We start from the raw sequence: 21,936 nt of genomic DNA on the forward strand, positions 1-21,936 counted from the left end.
TGCTTGGCCTCACCTTGAGAAAGAATCACAACTTGCAAATTGTTTAGGAACAAATAAATAAAATACATCTTGCATGCGTTTGCTTTAGCTTTGAACATATTGTTCCTTCCTCAAATTGCCTATAATGAACTGAGAGGCTTACACACACAACATTTACACAAGAATCAATATTAAAAAATTTTAAAAACAAAAAAAACAAAAGTCTCTCAATTCTCCACACGAAACTTGTTGCTTTATAATTTATATGCATGGCTTAATCATGCAATACTTCTAATTTTTATTTAAAATATTAAAAAAAGAATAAAAACATTTTCCAGCCATGAATTTCATGAACTGGGGAAGATTAGACCACCAAATGATATCCAAATTCTTCCTGACACTTGCAAACCTCCATTGATTTATACATGAAATTAAAAAACCAATAGAGAGAGAGAGAGAGAAAAAAAGAGGAGGAAGAAGAAGAAGAATTAATGAAGGTTTCATTAATACTTGCCATATTTGTGCCAACAAAGAAGCATCACCACACACCTCCTAGCAATATAGAACCTGGACCTTTTCTCTCTGATCATGCTCCAACATCCTTGCCTCACTGCACACCCACCACCTCCACCTCCACCTCCAGATGAACTTGAAGAAGAAGACCCACCCAACCCTTTACGCCTCACTTGCTTTGATGTGCATTGACCCATAATCTGTCACCAAACCCTCCAAGCTACTTTGAAAAGACCAAAAAAAAAACAAAACAAAACAAAACAAAACAGAATGATATATGGTACAAAGAATTGATCTAATTAACCCCAACCCAAAACAGAGCAAACCCAACAAAGATTTCTCATAAATTTTTACAGCTTAAACCTCAATTTGTTGCTCTGCTTAAGCAAGAAACTTTGAGATTTATGGTACAAAAGAAGTAAGCTAATACACCCCCAATCTAAACAGAGCAAACCCAACAAAGTTTTGCCATATCTTTGCTGCTCAGCCCACATCAGCCAGGGTTATAAAAACCCATAAGAAAACCACTTCATGATGTTCTTCGTGTCAACCACTTGTCTATCTCTCTCTCTCTCTCTCTCTGACTCTGTTTTTGTCTTCTCTGTGTTTTTGTTCCCATGAATATTATGAATTGACAAATTAATTGCCAAAAAGCAAAGGTTTTTAGTTTTATTTTATAATTCTGTTGTTGTTACGTTTCCTCGCATAAGACGATCCATCCGACGGCGGTGGTTTAATCGAGACCACTCTTGCGGTTTTGTCGTCCACGTTTCCTGTTATGATTGGATCATTACTCAACCGCTGTGTTAAGCAAAAGGTTTGATTGTTATATTGGTTATGGACTTTTTACTCGAATAATAATATTTCCTTTTAATTTCAGCTCGAATTAACAATTCCTAGACAATTATGAGTTGCAGCAACCCAGTTGGTTTTGGAAAGGTAATTTATTGGGTGGAACAGCCTTTGTTTAATTGGATAAAAGGTAATTTACATTAACCACTTCACGGTTAATCTAAACACAATAATATCAAAATTTACAACAACAAAAAAGAATTAATACGGAAAATAAATTATAAATGAATGTTTAGGTTTTCTTTCTTGCATTTAGAGAATTATTTGAAGAAAGGGAAGAAAAATTATAAGAGAGAATCAAAGGAGAAGAGTGGGGTTCCACAAGTAAGTCATCTCGGCTCCAGATTGTGAATATGCCCTAACGCTGATGGTGAGAGTAGCCAATCTCCCTCTAAATTTTTCTAAATCAAAAAGGAAAAGAGTAGAGGTCATCCCACCATGGATGATGTTGCATAACAGCTTGTGGCGTTCATATTTTGTGGTTTAATAAATAAAATAGAATGCTATTGAAAACCATAATTGAGATTTCTGAGTTTTGTTGTTGTTAATAATAGGGCACTTTATCAAATAATTCCTACCAAATTCGAGTCTAGTAAGGGACTTTTGTTCCAATAAAATAAGTTAATTGACTTTTGTTTATTTGGGTCATGCACTGTGTTTTCTTCCAAGCCGCATATGCTATTCACATTTCGATTGTCAAGGGAATGGCAATAATCCCCACTAGAAGAAACAGAAAAATATAAATTAGCAAATAACTTCAAAGTTCAGCAATAGGCATTTGTGGCATCATCAAGCTACCTGTACTCTACAAACCCAATGGGACAAGTAACAACCAACATGACATGATCACCCTAAGGACCGACACCATCGTCTCCACCTTGTAGAACTACGAGATCACCCTAAGGACGCCTTTGGCATTCAGGGGTTGCAGACCGATCATAAAACCTTTTATTTTTTTTTCATAAATATGAAAGTTCTACGTACGATTCGTCTCCTTATGCATCTAGGAGTTGCCGACCAATCATTAAATCCTTTATCTTTCTCACAAATATGAAAGTTCTACGTATAATTCGTCTATCATAAGGATTATTATATATAACACAAAATTTCTCTATCAATTCATTCAATCTTAACTTTTCAGTCTCTCATTCTACCTCGAGAACTAAAACAAATTACAATCCTCTCATTCCGCCTAAAATTTGAATCATTGTTCTTATTATGTATTTATTATGTATTGTGAGTGCGACGTGGTGCCTACGCCCAAACCGTACATCATGAAATATATATCTAACTAAAATTATGAATTCCTTTCTTGTCTTTCATGGGACGATCTCATAGGCCAATTTTGCCGCGTCCATCGCTTTCACTCGTTTTCAAAGCTCCATCTCAGCGTACAAAAAGGTGGCGACGTTTTTTTTTTCTTTTTTCAGTAAATGATTTATTATACTTGAACAATTCCAGTTTGTATCCACAATTTATAATAGGGAGATTCACTATTATACTCAATATGGGGGCCCAAATTATAAAAATATCCTATATAAAATGGACTTTAAAAACACACCCAAAGTCCATTTACAACATAACAAAAAAGCTTTTAACTTTTTATAAATTACAAAACTGCCATTAATTTCTTAAAACAAGCCCAACCCCAAAATCTCATAAAAATACTCAAAGCACTCAATAGGGCATCAAAGTAATTTAATAATCAATATTAAATTCAATAAGGCCAACTATCATTTTTTGGGTCTTTTTTGGGTTTGTTTATAGGAATTCAATTGTGTAGGGTTTATTTATAATATTAGTGCTAGAAATGGGTATATCACTAAATATCTCTTTATAATATTCTAACCTAATTGTGTTGATCCTACAAGAAAATCAACAATGTCATCGCATATGTAGGCAGGTCAATAAGAAACAGAAACGTCATCGATCAATATATTTATTTATTTGTTGCTCTCACCTGTCCAATGTTAGATTAGATACTAATTTTTATTCTCTTGAACGCATAGCATCAAAATGGAAATAAAATATTGTCCAAAAAATCAATTCATGATTCAAAATTTCACTCTTTTTTTTTAAAAAAAATTGGTAGGAAAGAAACTCTGAGATTTCGATTCAGGGTGCCATATAAGACGAAAGGGAAAGAGTCACAACCACGTAGTACCCCACTCGACGAAAATTCAATATTTGAGAATTAACATAACAACATTGCTAATGAGGGGTTTTATTCATCATCCATATATAGTATATACCACAAAGTGTTAACTCAATTTTAATTCTCTATTGAAAAATAATTTGATCAACAAGAAAATTAAAAACCAAAGTGAGAAAGACTTCCATATAAATGTATGATTGAATTAAAATTAAAATAGGAAATGTGAGCAAAGCAAGCAGATAGAACCCAAAATGGAATATGCTTTAAAAAGCAGAGTAGGATGAGTACTTGTTCTTTTAAGGCTGCCCCATGAGCCTCACACAAATTAAATTACAAACGACCAAACCAATAGTATTAATTATTATTCATCAAGAATATTGAGCTGAGTTAGACTAACTAATCACCTACTTTTGCTATAGTGTGTGTTGGAGCTAGGAAGGGTCAGTTTTTTTTTTTTTTTATCAAGACATTTTACTTTGTCTCTAACATTTTCAACTTGACAATTTCAAGGGTAACCAATTCAAAACAAACTAGTTATAATCCAATACAAAACCTATTACAAAAACTAAGCTTTCATATTTTATTGCAGCCAAATAAACTTGTAAGATTTAGATAATCATCACTAAGCATATGGAGTTTATGGATTCTCAAAGACTAGTTCTAACTTATGAGTCGTGACTAGGCTAGTGACATAACGATTATAATTTGAATAGATCTCTAATATCACATTGGTATTCCTCGAGGTATTATCATACATGAACCGGCTCATTCAAATGGAATGAGTGAAGGAAAATTCCAAATTTGTCTTTTTAAAATAGAAGAAAATTATAATATAATAAAATAATTTTTTTTAAAAAAATCACATTATTTATTTAATTTCTTGTGCTAGAAACCCACATTTTTCTTTAGAGATATCCATAATTTAAAGAACTAAAAAAAAATCAATCCATCATTTTCTTTACCCTCCGTTTGAACGAAGAAATTGAAAATTACATATAATTCTAAAATGATAGAATTTAGATTTCCATAATTTTAATTTCTGGAAATTGAATATTTTAATATTTGTATTTATGTATGTTGAATTTTGTAAATGACACTATGAAAATTGTGAAATAACTCCTATTTTGGGGGAAATTAAACTCAGGAATTTGATGCCCCAATTTCTACTATTTTTTTCCGTCTGTTGCCAAATAAGAGAATTTTCAATTTCTTCTCTTAAATTCCTGACTTTTAATTAAATTTTGAATTATTTGTCCTTATCCAAACAGAGGGTTAGGGATTGCGCAATGTGCACCATAAAACAAAATTAGTTTTTGCTAATAATTAATTAGCGGCAGTGATAGATAAGTCACAGCTGAGTCAGCAGCAGGCAGTGGACCCCTTGCTAAAAGCCATGGCCAAATGCAAAGAAAGAAAGAGAGAGAATCTTCTCCTTCTCTGGCTGCCTTTTTCCAGTTGAAGCTTCTCCTTTCTCTCTCTCTCCAAAATCTCCATCTCACTCTTCTTATTAATAGCTCTGACTGAGCCTGCAGAACAGTGCTTATTCTCCATTTGTAGTCTATAAATCCATTTGCAGACTTGGATTCGCTTCTCCCAAGCTTTGCTTCAGCTCCAATGGCTATTGATGAAGACGTAGAGAGCTGTGGCAGCAGAGCCGCTCTCTCGTCCCACGCTCAGCCTCGCCATCAGAGACAGAAGCTCGAGGTTTACAACGAGGTGCTTCGGCGCATCCAACAGTCCAATTTTGAGGAGGCTAATCTTCCCGGATTTGATGATCAGCTTTGGCTTCATTTCAATCGCTTACCTCCTCGGTATCGTCTTAACCCTAGGTTTTCTGTTTTGATTTGTGTGTTCGTTAATTAGTTTCTTTGGCTTATGGCATTGCTTGATTGGTTGCTGAGAAACTATAGGAAGTGTAAGCAAGAAAAAAAAGTTGGAATCTTTCTCATACTTCTGTCAAGTATCATACGAAGCTTTGTTTTCCTATTACTAGAGTTTTCATTTTCGAATTTGTAGCGCGCTGACAGCTGGCAAGAGCTGGAAAAGAGTGAAAAATAGGAAAAAAAAAAAGAACAAAATTTGGTTGAGTTCATTAATTTTTACTTTTGGGAATTAGAGTGTATATAATTTTGAGATCTCGCTTGGCTGTTTTCTATTGTAACTATGTAGATACGCATTGGATGTGAACGTGGAGAGGGCAGAAGATGTGCTTACACATAAGAGATTGCTGCAATTTGCAGAAGACCCTGCTAATCAACCTGCCTTTGAAGTTCGCACTGTGCAGGTGAACACATAAGCAATTACTCACTATGTTGATGCTTAATGCCATCTGTCTTTGTGTGTGTGCATGCATGCACTTATGAATTGTGCATGTGTTGGTTGAATAGAGTTAGCTAGTGGCAACCATCTTACTTGTGTTGCCCGAATAGAGTTATCTAATCTTATCCTATATAAAAAAATAGGTATGTCGTCTTCGAGTTGAAGTATTAATTATAATCAATGTAATTACCTGAGCCAAGGATCCATAAATACTTGCTATTGATGAATTTTTTTTCATCGATTTAGGTTTATCATGTTGGAAACTCTGTTGATTCGGTGCATTCAGATTCTTCAATGATAGAAGATGCACAAAGTTCTTTTAATTATTCGAACAGACAAGGGTATGGCATGATATATCAGCTGTCTTGTCCATTCTTGTTTTGCATTCAATAACCTCACTCTGTTGTTTTGTATGTTTATCTTATATGTGCTACTCTTTGAATTCTGCTATCATCAGGATCCATCCACCACCTACTTTTGGTTCATCTCCTAATCTTGAAGCATTTGCACTTCAAGCAAATAGATATCATGTTGAAGATGGAGGTAGTGCAATGAGTTCAACACCATTATTTTCTAGGTAAGAAATGAACATTCAGCCCGATCGTAAGTAGTCAGTCTTCCACTGCAAAGTGGCTTCTCCCCATCACTTTGTAGAGGTGTTTAGTTTGTTAAACTATCTGCTATTTTGTTTGTTTAGATTATATTTTGATAATGGTGTCTGCCCATGGACTGGGTTTGCATTTGTGAGTGATAGAGACAGAAACAGAGATATAGAAGAAGTCATGGTTTCTCCTTTTTCTTAAAAGTTTCTCATCTGCAGTGGAATACGTTTTATGTTCTATAGGATAGTTAGTGAACGGCGTGTTAAAAAAATTACTGTATTCTAGAATTTTTACATTTTTTTTCCGGTGCTCTCTCTCTCTCTCTCTCTCTCTCTCTCTCCTAGTTGTCAACTTTTCGTAATTTATAAGATTTTGAGCTCTACTAGCTAAGTTGGGCGGGGCTACATATTTTAGGCTTATGCTCATGAGCCTTCTATACCACAAAGAAAAGAGTTTGATGTTGTTTACCATGAACACAAACACAAATATTCTTAGTAATTTATTTGTGTTGGTTTGTTAATTTCGGTGTTAATTGTGTAGGCCTATGCATGAGATCACGTTTTCAACAGTTGACAAGCCCAAACTTCTTAGTCAGGTAGTCCTCATCTTTATATCCACATGCCTGCGGTAGACCTTTAGGTTTTTACCAAATACTATTCAAATACATGCCATCATCTTTTGATTTGGATGCTTTTACATTAGCTGATTACACATCTGATTATGCTCATATCTATTGATATTCGGCATACATCATTAAAATATGTGTTTCAATTTTCCTTCCAGAATTTCCTATATGGTGGCTTTTGTTTTATATTTGATATCATTAAAATTCTATGATCAAACTTGAGTACCAAGATAGATAATGTCTCTAAACTTTGTTCCATCCATTTAAAGAATATCTTAAACAACGATGTTTTCTTAGTTTCCATATTCCAATCTCAGCTGTGATATATATAGTATATTTAGGTTACTGCTGAATGGCTCTGAAATTCACATTTGTTTATCAGTGGTTATTTGTTGCATGAATTGGAAATTTGTGCTTGAACTGGAATTCAATCAAGAGGCAACGGACGTGTAGGTTTTTAGTTTCCTTTTATAGAATAAGTTTTTATTTTCTAGAAGGATTATGCTGTAATAGGATGATCTGACTAGTGGGGCTCTAGAGTCTTGATTTGTCTATTTTCAACCATGTAAATAATGTCAAATGTTTGGAACTCTATCAGGTAGCTCCGAGTGACTTATCTTTTTCCACGAGGTATGTTTGGTGGAACAGTTCCTAGGTTGTGAACCTTAGAATTCCTTGTTAATTGATTAGGCTATCAACTGAATATAATTGTGAGTTTTCTAGAATGTCTAAGATTCAACAGTTATATGGAAACTTTTGTGTCCTGTCCGTCTCTGACTGAAGTACTCACTCGCTTACTAAAAGATACATCTTAGTGATTAATTTTCCAGTTAACTTCATTACTTGCTGAGATTGGACTGAATATTCAAGAAGCTCATGCTTTTTCCACTGTCGATGGATTTTCTCTGGATGTTTTCGTGGTCGATGGTTGGCACTATGAGGTACGAGTTTGGATGTTTCAGCATAGATGTTTGGGTCACATTCTTCTTGTTCATTGAACAAAGTGTTCTTCCATGTGGGAACATTTAGGAAACCGAGGAGCTTAAAAGTGTGCTGCAAAAGGAAATTTCAAAATTAAAGGTAATTTTGCTCCTTAATTTTCCTTAGTTTATTGTTGTGTATGCTCTAGAACAAAAGTTGAATTGTCTCATGCTTTGAATAGACTCAGACTATTTATGGGTATGTGAATGCTCTGGCTGGTTTCATATCAAATTTAGTGAACTTTGCTTTTTGTCTTGTGAAAGCCGGATACCACCTAACTTGTAACCGTCAGTCAGAAAGTTTGGGTTCACCTTTCCCAGGTGATCATATGATTCACTGCGAATTCATCCTTTGTACCATCTTTCAATCTCATAATTTGTTTTCCACTACTATTTGATTATTTAATAAAAACCATTTGTAATCCATATTGCTAGTAATACTTCACTTGCAAATCCAGACTTGTAGTTTATTTTAAACTTTAATACTGCCACGGAATGTGCATCTATTTTGCCTCCCCCCACCGAAAAGAAATATTCATTAATGATATTTCTCAAATGTTTTGCAGGAGCAATCTTGGTCAAAACAACATCCAATTGCTGCTATTGGCGAGGACAACCAAACAAGAAATGAGTCCTTCCCGGATTGCATAGAAATACCAACTGATGGAACAGATGTCTGGGAGATTGATACGAGGCAGCTGAAATTCGAGAACAAAGTTGGATCTGGGTCATTTGGTGATCTGTAAGTTATATTTTGAATTCTGTGTTGGATTGCATGCAGGTGCTTGTTTGACATTCTATTTGCAACTTCTTTCAGGTACAGAGGCACATATTGTAGTCAGGAGGTTGCCATAAAAGTTCTCAAACCAGAGCGCGTCAATGCAGAGATGTTGAGAGATTTTTCACAGGAAGTTTATATACTGAGGTTTATCTAAATACCTGCGTATGCTTGTTAGTGGCAGTTTTCATTTTTTATACATCTTTTTTAAACTTCTTGATATCATGATTTTGGCAGGAAGATTAGGCACAAGAATGTTGTGCAATTTATAGGTGCATGTACAAAGCCTCCAAACCTATGCATTGTGACAGGTATGTGTAAGAGAATCCTTTATATTAACGATCCTCGTGTGCTCAAGTATCTCATTATATGAGAAGTCATGATTGTTACTGATGGCTGCCGTACTTTCATCTTTGCTACATCATGTCTAACTAGTTACAACTAGAAGAAAATAAGTCTGTGGTGTTGTGATAGAAGTGATTGGTAACATTTATGAATTTTCATTTTATGAAATATGTGGTGCATTTTGAATTTGTTATTTATAGGTTTACTTGGCCTCCTTTTCCAATTCACTGACAAACACCTTTTGATGCTTATGTTTCTGCTTATCAGAATTTATGTGCAGAGGAAGTGTATACGACTTTCTGCATAAACATAGGGGTGTGTTTAAGCTTCCCTCTCTGCTCAAAGTAGCAATTGATGTTTCCAAGGGAATGAACTATTTGCACCAAAATAATATAATCCACAGGGATCTTAAGACGGCCAATCTTCTGATGGATGAGCACGAAGTAAGTGGATTCCCCGACACTTCAGTGAATGATTCATTGTGTGTCAAATATGTTTTTCCTTTGCATTTATAGAGATTTAAATTCAAAAGGAACTTTCCTGTGTCAATTAACTATTCTTTCTTAAGCATGTTTTCTTTGATTTGTAATGATTAAAGTTGTAGAGCCTTCTTGTACAGGTCGTTAAGGTTGCTGATTTTGGCGTTGCCAGAGTGCAGACTCAATCTGGAGTGATGACAGCTGAAACTGGAACATACCGCTGGATGGCTCCTGAGGTAGGCATCTTCTTGGCTATCAGCTTTTATTTTGTGGAATAATATTGCAAAGAGAATAATTTCCAAGTGTTTTAAGTCAAAATTGCTTTATAGCTAAGAAGCACGGATACGCTGGTTGAGGTGCGTATCCCGTATCCGATACGCTAGGGGATACGATACGCTGTGAATACGTGCGGATACGCGATGGATACGTATCCGAGTAAGCGGATACGGTCAACGACAAAAAGATACGCGTATCTGACATTACAGATACGAGTATCTGATGTTTAGGATACGCGTATCAGGAAACGTCTCCACTTCTTCTTTCAGATCTTCCTTCTTCTTCTGCATCCAGCGGTGCCCCCGCTCATCAATTCTTCTTCTTCGTCCTTAAGAAGCCCAGATCTTCCTTTTTCTTGTTCATCCAGCGGCGCCCCTACTCATCAATTTCTTCTTCTTCATTCTTCATTGTCGGCGGCGTCGGGTTCTCTTCTCTGTTTCTTTGACAAAAGGATTTTGTTTTGTTCTTGTTAGGTCAAAGGATTTTGTTTGTTTAATATTCACAGTTTCACCCACACCCCACGTGATGGCTGGTCTTATCGTTTTGACTAAAGGATTTTGTTTTGTTTGTCTTATTAAAAGTAATAATATTATAACCAAGACAAGTGGAAGTATGTTAAAAGTAATAATATCAAAAGTAATAATATTATCATTTTTATGTTATTTAAAATATGTTATAAATTATAAATTATAAATATTGTTATTTTTAAAATTATTATATATTATTTAAATTGCCGTATCCACGACGTATCGTATCCTAATTTTTAGAAATTTGTCGTATCCCCGTATCGTGTCGTATCGTATCCCCGTATCCGTATCCGTGTCCGTGCTTCTTAGCTTTATAGTGATACGATTAATAGTTTAGTAATTCATAGGGTTCATGCTCAAATCAACTAAGCTTTTATCCACAAGGGTATTTAAGCTATCATGGGGTTTAACAATGACTAGGTTGGTTGATTGGACTTTAATTCATTTTTTCTTGAATGAAGGTCATTGAACACAAACCATATGATCACAAGGCAGATGTTTTCAGTTTTGGAATAGTACTGTGGGAGCTTCTAACAGGACAAGTGCGTGCTATTTTTCTTTGCAAGAATAATATTTTTTTTCTTTCCCTAATTACTTCAGCAATCCATGAGTTCACAATGGCATTAATTTCAAAACTCATGGTCATCTTTATGATGTATTTACCAGCTCCCTTACTCATCTTTGACCCCATTACAAGCAGCAGTAGGTGTGGTGCAAAAGGTATACTTACCCTCCCAATTTGGCATAAATGTAACGTGCACAATATTATTATCGAATCACTCTAATTGGCATGGCTGTCCTGTCAGGCCTTACGACCTACAATTCCCAAGACCACTCACCCAAGGTTCGCCGAACTGCTTGAGAGATGCTGGCAGCAAGACCCAACTCAAAGACCCCCCTTCTCCGATATCGTAGAAATCCTGCAGAATTTGGCCAAGGAGGTACTTTCTTACCCAACTGTAAACCTTCTGGCCCATAAAACATATTTAAATCCTTTAATCTTGAAACAGGTCGGAACTGAGGGAGAAGATCGACGCAAGGATAAATCAGGTGGTTTTTTCTCGGGACTGAGATGGGGCCATCACTGAGCACAGAAGATAAGAGAAATCTGATTTTGTATGTGGACCATTTTCATTGCACATACCTTCTGCATTGTACAGACTTTGCCAAGCAATCACACAGTTTTTATTGAAGTTTGTTCTTGTTCTTTCTGGTGGTCTTCTCTTTATAGACTCAGTTTTTCTTCGTCTAAATTAGGCCCACCGGTTAGCGGTAGAGCTGTAATAGAAAGATAATGTATACTACCTTGTGATATTAAAATTTTCGTTTTAAAAAGAAACCGCACCTTATATAGGAGAAGAATTTTGCTGAATCTTAAACTTAAAAGTACACAGCCTTTTATCAGGAAATTCTTTGACTTCCCAGATCTTTGTATTTAAAGTCTTAATGTTGGACATTCATTAGACATGTTTATCAAACAAAGTTAAGCTGCGACGGATCTGCCATTGCCAGACTCGCTGAGGAGCTGCCGTGCACGGACCTTGACCTGCAACCGGACAAGCGCATGCATGCAATGTAGAGCCATACGTGCTTGTTTCCGCACACACGCCCCACGAACCAAGGCTTGCAGCTTCACCAGGCTCCTCAGTGCTCGAAATGCTTGCCTGGCCTGTCAAATTGTTTAAATCATCACAAACCTACAAATTCAACAATTATCATCCATCAACCAAAATCTGGCCATATGAAAAATAACAAGTGGGGTTACGTACAAGATGCCCCCTGAAAAACGCTTGGAGCTTGATGGCTGCAATATCTTCGTGGGATAAAAACTTCTTTGTGGATGATGAAGATGATGAAGCAGAGCCGTTGAGATCTTGGTACCTGGCTGATTCTTCATGAGTGCTTGGGCTGGTGTTGGTGTAGACGACAATGATGTCTCTGTTAGATGATCTGCCTAGCTTTCTTCGAATTGTTTTGAACCATTTCCGGTAACTTCCCATTCTTGTATACTTGTTGTCGTGTGACATTTAAAAAGAATGCGAATTGAGTTGGGGCATGCATTCTCCGCTTTAAAGCAAATTGAAAACGGTGACGTAAAGGGAGGAGATGTGGTCACCATGTTCATGTTTTCCTTTCATTTCCCCTGAGAGAGAGGGGGAGAGAGAGAGAACGTGGAGGGATGAATATATCTACCCACCAGCTGTGTGTGTGTAAGTTTGAAGCATTCTACAGTGAGAGTCTCTCAAACTCATAAATAAAAAGGCTGAAAAACTCAGAGAGTTGGCAGAACAACAACGTGCACTTTTCACTTGCGAAACGACATGTCGTATTTCTCAAATGGTTTCATGATCAGTAGCATCAATCAACAATTTTTGGTTGTGAACTCTAATAAGCATAAAGCAAGCATATGAGATAGAATTTTCAACTCTGGTAAAAGTAGAGCACTTCTGTAACTTGTTTACAAAGTTTGCTGTTTGTAAACTGGGTGATTGATTTATTTACCAACTTTTCTTTTTGTTTGATACACATTACATTACATATGACATTTTCTTTGACCTTCTCTCTCTCTCTCTCTCTCTCTCTCTCTCTCTCCCTGTGGCAGGACACAATCAAGTTTCATTTCTCCGTTGGAAGTCCAGTCTGTGTCCAAGCAGCATATCCACCAGCTATGTCTGTAATGCCACTGAAACCCTGCAAAAAATGGAAAGCCCTTGAGAAAACTCAACCAATTTTCAAGTTCTTTGAACCCAAAACCAGTTCCATTAATAAAACATTGCATCTTTTTCTGAATTTTTATATGCAACACAACCTATTTGATATCGACGTTCAACCAAAATGTGATGTCCGTAAGTAATTAATTGCTTAACAACAAAGTTGTGCTTACAGCAGCTAGGAGATCAGTTGCAGCCATCATGGACCTTTTCCCAAGGTGGCATCCCTGTCGAGCCATGAGGTTAAAAACTTGAATGGGGGCTAAAATTCATTCAAAAAGATAGTGAAAATAACTGGAACTCACAACAATAATCTCATCATGTTTTCTGAAATGTGATGCCACTTCTTTTAGAAATTCAGGGTTCTTTGACATCCCTGCATCAACAACAAAATTACAAATGAATACAATCATTTAATTTAGAAAAAAATTAATCAAGAAGAAGGTGTGAAGAACAAAAAGTGAACCTGATCCAAGTTTGTACAAGTAAGGGATGTTAACAGCCCCAGGGGCATGCCCTTTACTGAACTCATCAGGGGTCCTACACAAACACAGACAATTAACCTAAAAACAAAAACAATCAAACAAAGAAATCAAGATTAATTAACAGAGTGATTAACTTAATAGAGAAATTAAAATAAAAGAGAGAGTACCTGACATCCAAATATTTGTGTCCAGCTTGAAGAAGCTCATGCGCCACACGAACTGGCACTGAAGTTGGAACACCAACAGCCTCCAAATTCCCTTTCTGGGCAGCTCTCGGACTTTCCCAGTTGCCAAACAACACCACAGTTGATATCAAACACAATATTTTTAACTTATAAAAAAACAGAATTCTATAAGAAAATTATTATTATTATTTTATGGTGGGTTTCTTTGTGCTTGCTACTTACCAGAAGTTGCAGTTCTTGTTTTGAATTCCAGTGCCAAGTCTCTGCAGATTCACATTGAGTGAAAAGAGAGACCTCTGATTGAGATTTTGAGGAGAAAAAAGTGGAGGGGGTTGAAGTGCAGAGCCAGTAAAGCAGGAGGAGGAGGACACAAGAGAAATTGCCACCATTTTCAATATTGTTGGATGGTTTTGAAGATAGCAAATTGATTATGTTTTGGCTTTGGTATCTGGGATTTGCAGATTGCAATGTGCGAGTGAGTGTTTTAGCACTTAGCAGCAGTGAAATATGGAATATGGTTGAAGAGGTTGTGTGTCATTATTTATTTAACGGGTGTGTCAGCAGAGGACAGAGATGATGACTAGATGTGAGAGAGAGAGAGAGAGAATAGGGGCATGGATGCCACGCCAAGTCTGGCTGTTTCTGATTTCAGATAAACCCAACAGGAGGCACACATACTTTTGCATGGATAAGTTTCAATCTTTCAACCTTGAGTTCAAAGAATAGGCAATGCATGTACACCTGGGTGGCTGAGAGTGCAGACAAGATTCTTTCGGTTTTGGAATTTGATATTATATATCCCATCCAATAAAAATCTCAATGTTTTTTGTTCTTTCAGAAACAATCACATAAATGATCTTTTTATTTTATTTTGGGTAATATGTGATATGTCAACTATTAGACGAATTGCGTAATTTTTTTTTTCCTAAAAAAAAAGTACTATTTGGTCAAAAATATTTTATATATATTTTTGATTCTAAAATTAGAAATTACCATATATTAAGAGCTAGATAATAGAAAATTGTGTCTTAATATAAAAGATGAATGTAAAGGACTTATAGCTCAAGTGGTTAGGAATATTTACCCTTGCATCTGAGATCTTAAGATCAATTTCCCCCTCCCTAATATCACTTGTATTAAAAAAAATAAAAATGTAACATGATGTAAGTCTGTGTTCTTGTTCCTCGTTGATGTGAGTAAGTTTAGTATGCGACGGTAATACCGTATTATGGGCCTTCTTCGCCAAGGTATAAAAACTTTCCTAGGATGATTTGGGCTCTCCTCCAAAAAAGACCAGTAAGTAATTTGGGTTGGGCTATAAGCAAGGCTTCAAAGACAGAAGGCCCACAATTGAGGTCACAGGAATTTAGTTCGGCCCAGCCAGCCCAGATTAATCCCCGCGAGTCACAGTTGATTTTCAGGTGGAATGTGAGAGTGGAAATGGCTACCTTGGCGTTCGCGAGCCTAACATCTCCTCCATTCTGGTCGGCGCGAAGGTCTCTGCCCATCCATGGAAGATTCGCTTTTCTCCATAAAACGCTGGGTTGGGGTCGGAGATCTCTGCTGCTTCCCATAACATGTTCTTCTTCCGAATCCGAGCCGAACCAAAACGCCGACTCCGATGCCAAAACGGCGCCGTTGTCTTCGAGTAGCTTAACCGACAAACTATATGTAGGGCTCGGAGGCGTTGGGTTTCTAGAAACGACGTACTTGACGTATCTCAAGCTAACGAATTCCGATGCCTTTTGCCCAATCGGCGGTGGTAGCTGCGGCGACATCCTCAGCAGCGATTACGCAGTCGTTTTTGGTACTCTCTTGAACTCCATACCCAACTGAATTCAAATATACAATCACCCAAAACAAGAAAATTGAAACTTTCGACTGGCCTTTTGTGAATTGGAAATGAATTACATTGATTGTATGCAATGTGTTTGAAAGAAGGTTCCTCTTCGTTTTCCCAGGTGTTCCTCTTCCATTGTTTGGGATGGTTGCATATGGGTTAGTTGCTACTCTTGGTGTGCAGCTATTGACTGCAAAGAAGTTGCCTTTTGGGATTGGTGAATCTAATGCTCGCCTGGTTTTACTTGGGACTACAACTTCCATGGCAGCTGCTAGCGCTTGTTTTTTGTACATTCTTAGCACTAAATTTTCAGGAGCTTCTTGCTCGTATTGTTTGTTATCAGCTTTGCTCTCTTTCACCTTATTTTTCATCACTTTAAAGGTTAGCTAGCTTTTTTCTACTTTTCATTTTCATTTTCTTTGATTTGATGTTATTGGCAATGACTAGAATTTTGGTGGGTTTATTATACTGTAGGATTTAGGGTTGGAAAAAGTACAGAAAGAGGTGGGCTTGCTGCTGTGTATAGCTAGCTTGGTGTTTGTGACTCTCAACAGGTCATATAGTGCTTATCCGCCTGTCTCCTCAAGGTGATTAGCCTCGCTCGTGCTATTTTGTTTTTCATTTTCATGAATATGTTAGTTTGGCAAGCTATTCAATGATATGAACACATGTTTTGCTCTGAAGCTCAATCTTTTAGGATTATGGGCATGCCCTTCCAACTAACTTGACACAGGAGGAAATAAAAATGTAAACTTTATAAGAGTGGCAGTATGATTAATAGGAAATATAGGAGATTGATAAACATAAGTGATGTAATGACTTCCATTAGTTCTTAAAAAAAATTTATTGTGAAGGACGTTCTACTTCACTTTCAGAACTTTTTGAGTAAGCAATTGATTGTGAACTGCCAGTTCGATGGTTATTTATATGAGTTGGATTGTTGTTTTACTATGTAGTCTATCTAACTGAGACTAAAGGTGTTGGCTACAAAACATTTATATAGATGAAATTAAGATCAGTATTGTGTGTTTATTGACCTCATCAAACCTTTCCCATGGTTTGGTTGGATCTAAATCACCAAGTCAATACTTATTTGAATGATCACAAATATCATCTTGATAGATTATGTTAGCCGGTTATTTTCTTTGTCGGTTTTCTGTGTTTATTGCGCTCATATTTTTTTCTTATTACTTGTGTTGTTAACAGCCCGTCGGAAATTGATCTTCCATATTTTACAACTGAGATAACAACACCGTCAAGTCCTTTTGCTATAGCTCTTGCAAAGCATCTGAAAGCTATAGGTGCTAAAATGTATGGGGCTTTCTGGTGTTCGCATTGTGTAGAACAAAAACAGGTACTTTGCCCTTTTTAATTCCTAATTAAATGTGATTCAATCATGAAGTTCGTCTCTTCATCATCTCTTTCTAGGTTTTCCCTAGTTTCTTCCAATGAATAATATTCAAAAAGGCATTATCCATAAGTCTTGCTGCCGGCCAATCATTTCATACTCGATGAAAAACAGGAAAAATATGTATCTGCTTTGTATTCTATCTTTTGATGTATCATATCTTTTGTTTTGTCCATCGTGTAGATGTTTGGACGTGAGGCAGCAAAGCTGCTGAACTATGTTGAGTGCTTCCCTGGTGGATTTAGGAAGGGAACTATAATGGAAAAGGCATGTATTGATGTTGGAATTGAAGGTTTTCCTACATGGGTGATCAACGGGCAGGTGATGAATCCCATCACAGATACTATTCAATATTTTCATCTGGCATCCCTATTTATATACATTCTCATGCAAACCTAGCAATAAGAACCTGTTGCTGTAAACTTGTTTAAGATAGATATACTTGGTTCTCATAAAGCTTGGCGCTTCTTACAGGTTTTGAGTGGAGAAAAAGATTTTACAGAGCTCGCACAGGAATCTGGGTTTGAGTTGAATGAATCCAGTCCTCCCCCATAGATTAAGCCATTGTGTTTAGTATGCCATCACACGTAAAGATCATAGAAAACTTCTTGTATTATTACATAGCCGATCATTGATTGCGACGACTGGGAGGCACCTTGGGGTGTTCATTATCTTGTACAACTCTTGCCTGTAACTGTAAGCATTTGTTACATTTCACTGGAATGAAGAAACTAGTTAGATGTGTAGATTGGAAACTTATTATTGATTTACGAGATTTAAGAGTCCTTTGTAATATGTTTGCCCACCAAATTTGTTGTCTGTAATGACTTCTTTGTAAGCAAGCATGGGTCATAAGTCCCCTTTAAGATGAACAATAAAGTCGCAACCGAAAGACAATCTTGAGCGTTCATACAGAACTGGACAAAGGGATTCGGTGTGGACTCTGCCAAAGTCTTGAGCTAACTTTAACTTATATTATCACCAACCAATATAAATGGAATAGAATAATTCCTATTGGATGAGATGATGAGATCATGCTCACTGTGGAAGTTAGCTGCCGTAAGATTATTGTTGAGTTTTCTTTAAATTATTATTTTTGTCTACGTGGAGCTTATATAAACATTAAAAAGTTGCATTGTTTACTACGTAAGCATTTAACCCATTTACTAACAGTCTGATTAATGGATAGGATAATTTGTGGAATTGAGTTCCTTTTCTTTTTTATTTGGTCAATAAATTTGTTTGACGTTGCGTATACGTTTTTTAAATTCGAGTCATAGTCTAAACTACGAGGAAATAAATAGTGACGGAATTAGAATTGTAAGATTGGGGGGATGAAATAGAAAATAAAGTATATCAAATACATATTATTTAAAACTTACATGTTAGAGTTAAATATTTCAAACTGAATCATATCTAATTTATTTTAAAAAGATCATTAACTTAAATTATAAGTTGTCGATTATTAAGTGTATAGTGGAGGAGGGACGTCAAAAAATAAGCTATACTCCGTTGGGAAAATATGGGCTTTCATCTTTTCTTTGTTTGGCTTCATTTATTTGAACTGCCTACACTATCCACAAATCATTCATGCCATCATCAGCTGTCAGCAGTTAGCAATCCAAACCGCTATCCGACGCGGACACACCGGGCCCCACTTGGCCCGCTCAAAAGTGAAGATGCCTTGGAATATTCCCTCGTCCCTTGAATTCCTGATCCAGTCACGAAAATAATTACGCTTGTCCTCGCCTCCATTCCTCCTCATCAATCAACCCTCTCTCGCCTCGGATGCCCATCAAATTCCGCTACCCCTTTATAAATTCCCTCACTCTTTCCATCCAAACAAACCACAACACCCAAAAAAAAAAACAAAATGCCTACTCAAATATCCGAATCCGAACAACTGCAACTCATCGAAAAGCTCGAAATCTTCAGAATCAAAGGCAGAGACAAGCGCGGCCGCTCTATCCTTCGCATCATCGCCAAATTCTTCCCAGGTATATATATATATGTATTCATCTTTTTATTTATTTTATTTTTTTGTCGAAGTGTCGTGATTTTTATTTTATATTTCATTTTGATCATTTAATTAGCGAGGATTGTGAGCGTGGATGCTCTGCGCAAATATTTGGAGGAGAAAATATTTCCAGAATTAGAGAAGAAGCCGTTCGCAGTGTTGTACGTGCACACCGGAGTTCAAAGGTGCGAGAACTTCCCCGGAATCTCCGCCGTCCGATCAATCTACGATGCGATCCCGATCAACGTCAAGCGCAATCTCGAAGCTGTGTATTTCCTCCACCCTGGCCTGCAAGCCCGCCTCTTCTTAGCCACCTTCGGCCGCTTCCTTTTCACCGGAGGGTAATATTAATTAATTAATTAATTAATTAATAATTCTTTTGGATAAGCGCATTTTAGCATCTGTTTAGTTTCCTGAGCTAACGTGCGCGAGGGCTGCAGGGTGTATGGGAAGCTGAAGTACGTGAGCAGGCTCGATTATCTGTGGGAGCACGTGCGGAGGAGCGAGATTGAGGTGCCTGAGTTCGTGTACGATCATGATGAGGACTTGGAGGACCGTCCGATGATGGACTACGGATTGGAGAGCGATCATCCGAGGGTGTACGATGCGCCCGCGGTTGATTCGCCTGTGTCTATGTACTCCATGAGATGCATCTCATAGCCAACAATTAATTAGGGTTAGAAGTTACATCGGATGTTTCCATTGGGCCTTCCAGTTAGAGCAGTCAGCCAATGGTTTAGTTGCGTCTTTGTTCTCTGTTACAATTTCTTTTGATAAATACTTTTGTATAAATCCAAAATTCAAAATTTGAGTGTTCCTTAATAGAGAACTTATCTTCTCACTTACAATAATGACTCGTAATGAAAGAGATAGACATTAAATATTAACCTAATCACATTCTTTGATCGGATCTAAGCCTGACCTTGAGGCGCCTAAGCCCGACCTCAGGGAGAGCGTAAAAAAATATTTCTGGCCTAAAAGGTATCATTGGATCCTTAAGTTTTTATGTATGCTTGATTAAATTGGAGTGATTTACCCCAACTCCATCGGCACAATTCTAACTTTTTTCTTTTGTTCTGCTCAATGTGTCATTTCTAAGGTTACTGGGCTAGGCAAACTCCTCAAGAAGAGAAGGGTTGCCTTGACAGGTAAAGAAGACTACCTCTTATTAATACGACTTCACTTCTGCTATAAATGAAGTGGAAACCTTCCCTGCCCATCACTGACTGCATATTGCCTTGTATGAACTCATGCCTAATTCAGAGGAAAAAAAAATAAAATTATAAAATGTATTTAGCGACGATGCGAACACATCAGGTTTAGAGATTGTATGTGATATTTCATAAGATCAACCATAAGGCAATCAAATTACAACCAGATACCATAATTTTAACTAAGATTTACATAACTCAACTCAGTGCCAATAGGCCAAGTGTGGTTTGTTTTTTTTCTTTTAGGCGTAGGCCAAGTTGAGGGTGGCAAAAAGATGTTACAGGAGCCTGGATTATATGTAGTAGTGGCAAGAGACTACCATCTTCTAAGTTGAACGCACCAATCTTAAATTTTCTTCCTAATGAATAATCCAGGAAAGTAAGGATCAGAGAAATAAATGCAGCTCCTTTGACATCCAGGAAAATCCCCAGCAGGAACAGAGAAGCTGTAGAGATTTTCTGGTTTCAGTTCTACATATTAACATTGAACCACTTACAATAATATATCCTACCAACTAGCTCATTAAAGTACTAACTAACAGAAGCAACAGTGATTATCACCCACACACAATATCCTACCATCCAAACCTTCCATCTCAACCCATTTCCTCTCAACTGCATTCAACTTGTAAACCCTGAATTTAACCGGAAATAGACGACGTTGTTTCATTCTGCTCGGGTATCTTTCCACTAGAATTATCTCCCCCAGTGACTGCACTAAATTCTTGATGCAATGGACGCTGCTGCCATGATCAGGACTTATCGGAGATGCAATCAGTGTCATCTCCAAGGAAGGATCAACCACCACAGCTGTGCCATTGTGGCAAACAGCATAGAACTTTCCCTCAAAACAAATAACATCTTCAAAAACCTCAGAGGTTATATCGACCCTGGTGCACATTTCAATGTCAGGGCCTAATTTGCAGTGGTATAATTTTCCAGCCGCAACAACCATGATTGCAGGCCAATCAGGGCTCAGTGATATGGCCACTCTGTAACTACTAACACTATGGTCAGAGTGGTACATGGTGTAAGTTTTTGCCAATTCAAATACTCGAAATTCCAACAAGTTTATTAGCTTTGGAAACACCGACTTGGGCAAACGCTTTATGTGGAAAGAGGAGGAGAGTGGATGTAACATGCTAGGTTCACCTGATTCTCCTTCCCTGAGCCTAACCACCCAACCCCTTGTACTCGAAGTCGAAGCAGAATCATCTGAGTTTATGTTGGGAGGAGGTACTAGATGGTAGACTGTGTCCTCGGTGATTGTCAAGAAAAAGCAGTTAACAGGAAAAGGAAACTTCATCATAATTCTGATGGGAAAACGGGGTTGTTTCTGATCAAAGGGAAGAACAGATGATCGCCATGACCTACAGATGGCACGAAATCGTGAGACATCGGTTTTAGTTTTGAGGCGCTTTCCTACGGCCTCTAATAAGTCGGTTGGAAGATTGTTCCATGGGACGACTCTATCAGCCATTTACACGACTTTGAGAAGTTGTTGCTCTATAATCAGAACAAAACAAGGCATTAAGATGTGTTTCAGAGCACTTGGGTTGTGTCGATCCTCGCCTTAGAAAGCAATGTGTGGCCGGCCTAATCTGATGTACACAAGAAGGAAACATTGGTTTCTTCTTGTATTTACAAAG

At 37.2% G+C, this 21,936-nt stretch overlaps 6 protein-coding genes across 8 annotated transcripts; 3 read left to right on the forward strand and 3 right to left on the reverse strand.

Annotated features, from left to right (window-relative positions):
* On the forward strand, nt 4,927-11,789 carry LOC18770759 (serine/threonine-protein kinase STY17). The gene is made up of 16 exons (XM_007204140.2): nt 4,927-5,310; nt 5,669-5,783; nt 6,065-6,159; nt 6,276-6,395; nt 6,961-7,015; nt 7,876-7,986; nt 8,075-8,125; nt 8,592-8,767; nt 8,843-8,950; nt 9,041-9,114; nt 9,416-9,591; nt 9,768-9,863; nt 10,892-10,972; nt 11,097-11,150; nt 11,237-11,371; nt 11,441-11,789. Exons 1-16 carry the CDS (start codon nt 5,114-5,116, stop codon nt 11,516-11,518), a joined length of 1,722 nt encoding a protein of 573 aa, XP_007204202.1. The 5' UTR covers nt 4,927-5,113; the 3' UTR covers nt 11,519-11,789.
* LOC18771228 lies at nt 11,877-12,746 on the reverse strand. The gene is made up of 2 exons (XM_007204742.2): nt 12,200-12,746; nt 11,877-12,099 (listed from the first exon to the last, which is right to left on the reverse strand). Exons 1-2 carry the CDS (start codon nt 12,455-12,457, stop codon nt 11,914-11,916), a joined length of 444 nt encoding a protein of 147 aa, XP_007204804.2. The 5' UTR covers nt 12,458-12,746; the 3' UTR covers nt 11,877-11,913.
* Nucleotides 12,897-14,444, reverse strand: LOC18771804 (senescence-associated protein DIN1). 3 transcript variants are annotated; one of them, XM_020569322.1, is made up of 6 exons: nt 14,034-14,444; nt 13,794-13,904; nt 13,608-13,681; nt 13,447-13,517; nt 13,240-13,368; nt 12,897-13,121 (listed from the first exon to the last, which is right to left on the reverse strand). In XM_020569322.1, the coding sequence occupies exons 1-5, from the start codon at nt 14,198-14,200 to the stop codon at nt 13,285-13,287; spliced, it is 507 nt and encodes a 168-aa protein (XP_020424911.1). In that variant the 5' UTR covers nt 14,201-14,444; the 3' UTR covers nt 12,897-13,121; nt 13,240-13,284. The 3 variants fall into 3 exon arrangements, with proteins under 3 accessions (XP_020424911.1, XP_007202638.1, XP_020424912.1); XM_007202576.2 differs by having other exon boundaries at nt 13,315-13,368; nt 14,034-14,433; XM_020569323.1 differs by lacking the exon at nt 14,034-14,444 and having other exon boundaries at nt 13,315-13,368; nt 13,608-13,704; nt 13,794-13,900.
* Nucleotides 15,203-17,854, forward strand: LOC18769685 (thiol-disulfide oxidoreductase LTO1). Its single transcript, XM_007202020.2, has 6 exons — nt 15,203-15,618; nt 15,773-16,032; nt 16,126-16,238; nt 16,858-17,005; nt 17,243-17,380; nt 17,534-17,854. Exons 1-6 carry the CDS (start codon nt 15,252-15,254, stop codon nt 17,612-17,614), a joined length of 1,107 nt encoding a protein of 368 aa, XP_007202082.1. The 5' UTR covers nt 15,203-15,251; the 3' UTR covers nt 17,615-17,854.
* Nucleotides 18,661-19,963, forward strand: LOC18769166 (ganglioside-induced differentiation-associated-protein 2). The gene is made up of 3 exons (XM_007202535.2): nt 18,661-19,056; nt 19,153-19,417; nt 19,517-19,963. The coding sequence occupies exons 1-3, from the start codon at nt 18,933-18,935 to the stop codon at nt 19,734-19,736; spliced, it is 609 nt and encodes a 202-aa protein (XP_007202597.1). The 5' UTR covers nt 18,661-18,932; the 3' UTR covers nt 19,737-19,963.
* On the reverse strand, nt 20,634-21,767 carry LOC18769646 (F-box protein SKIP23). Its single transcript, XM_020569021.1, has 2 exons — nt 20,876-21,767; nt 20,634-20,758 (listed from the first exon to the last, which is right to left on the reverse strand). The coding sequence occupies exons 1-2, from the start codon at nt 21,765-21,767 to the stop codon at nt 20,634-20,636; spliced, it is 1,017 nt and encodes a 338-aa protein (XP_020424610.1).

Source organism: Prunus persica, chromosome G7, assembly GCF_000346465.2.
Source record: "Prunus persica cultivar Lovell chromosome G7, Prunus_persica_NCBIv2, whole genome shotgun sequence".
NCBI lineage: Eukaryota > Viridiplantae > Streptophyta > Magnoliopsida > Rosales > Rosaceae > Prunus > Prunus persica.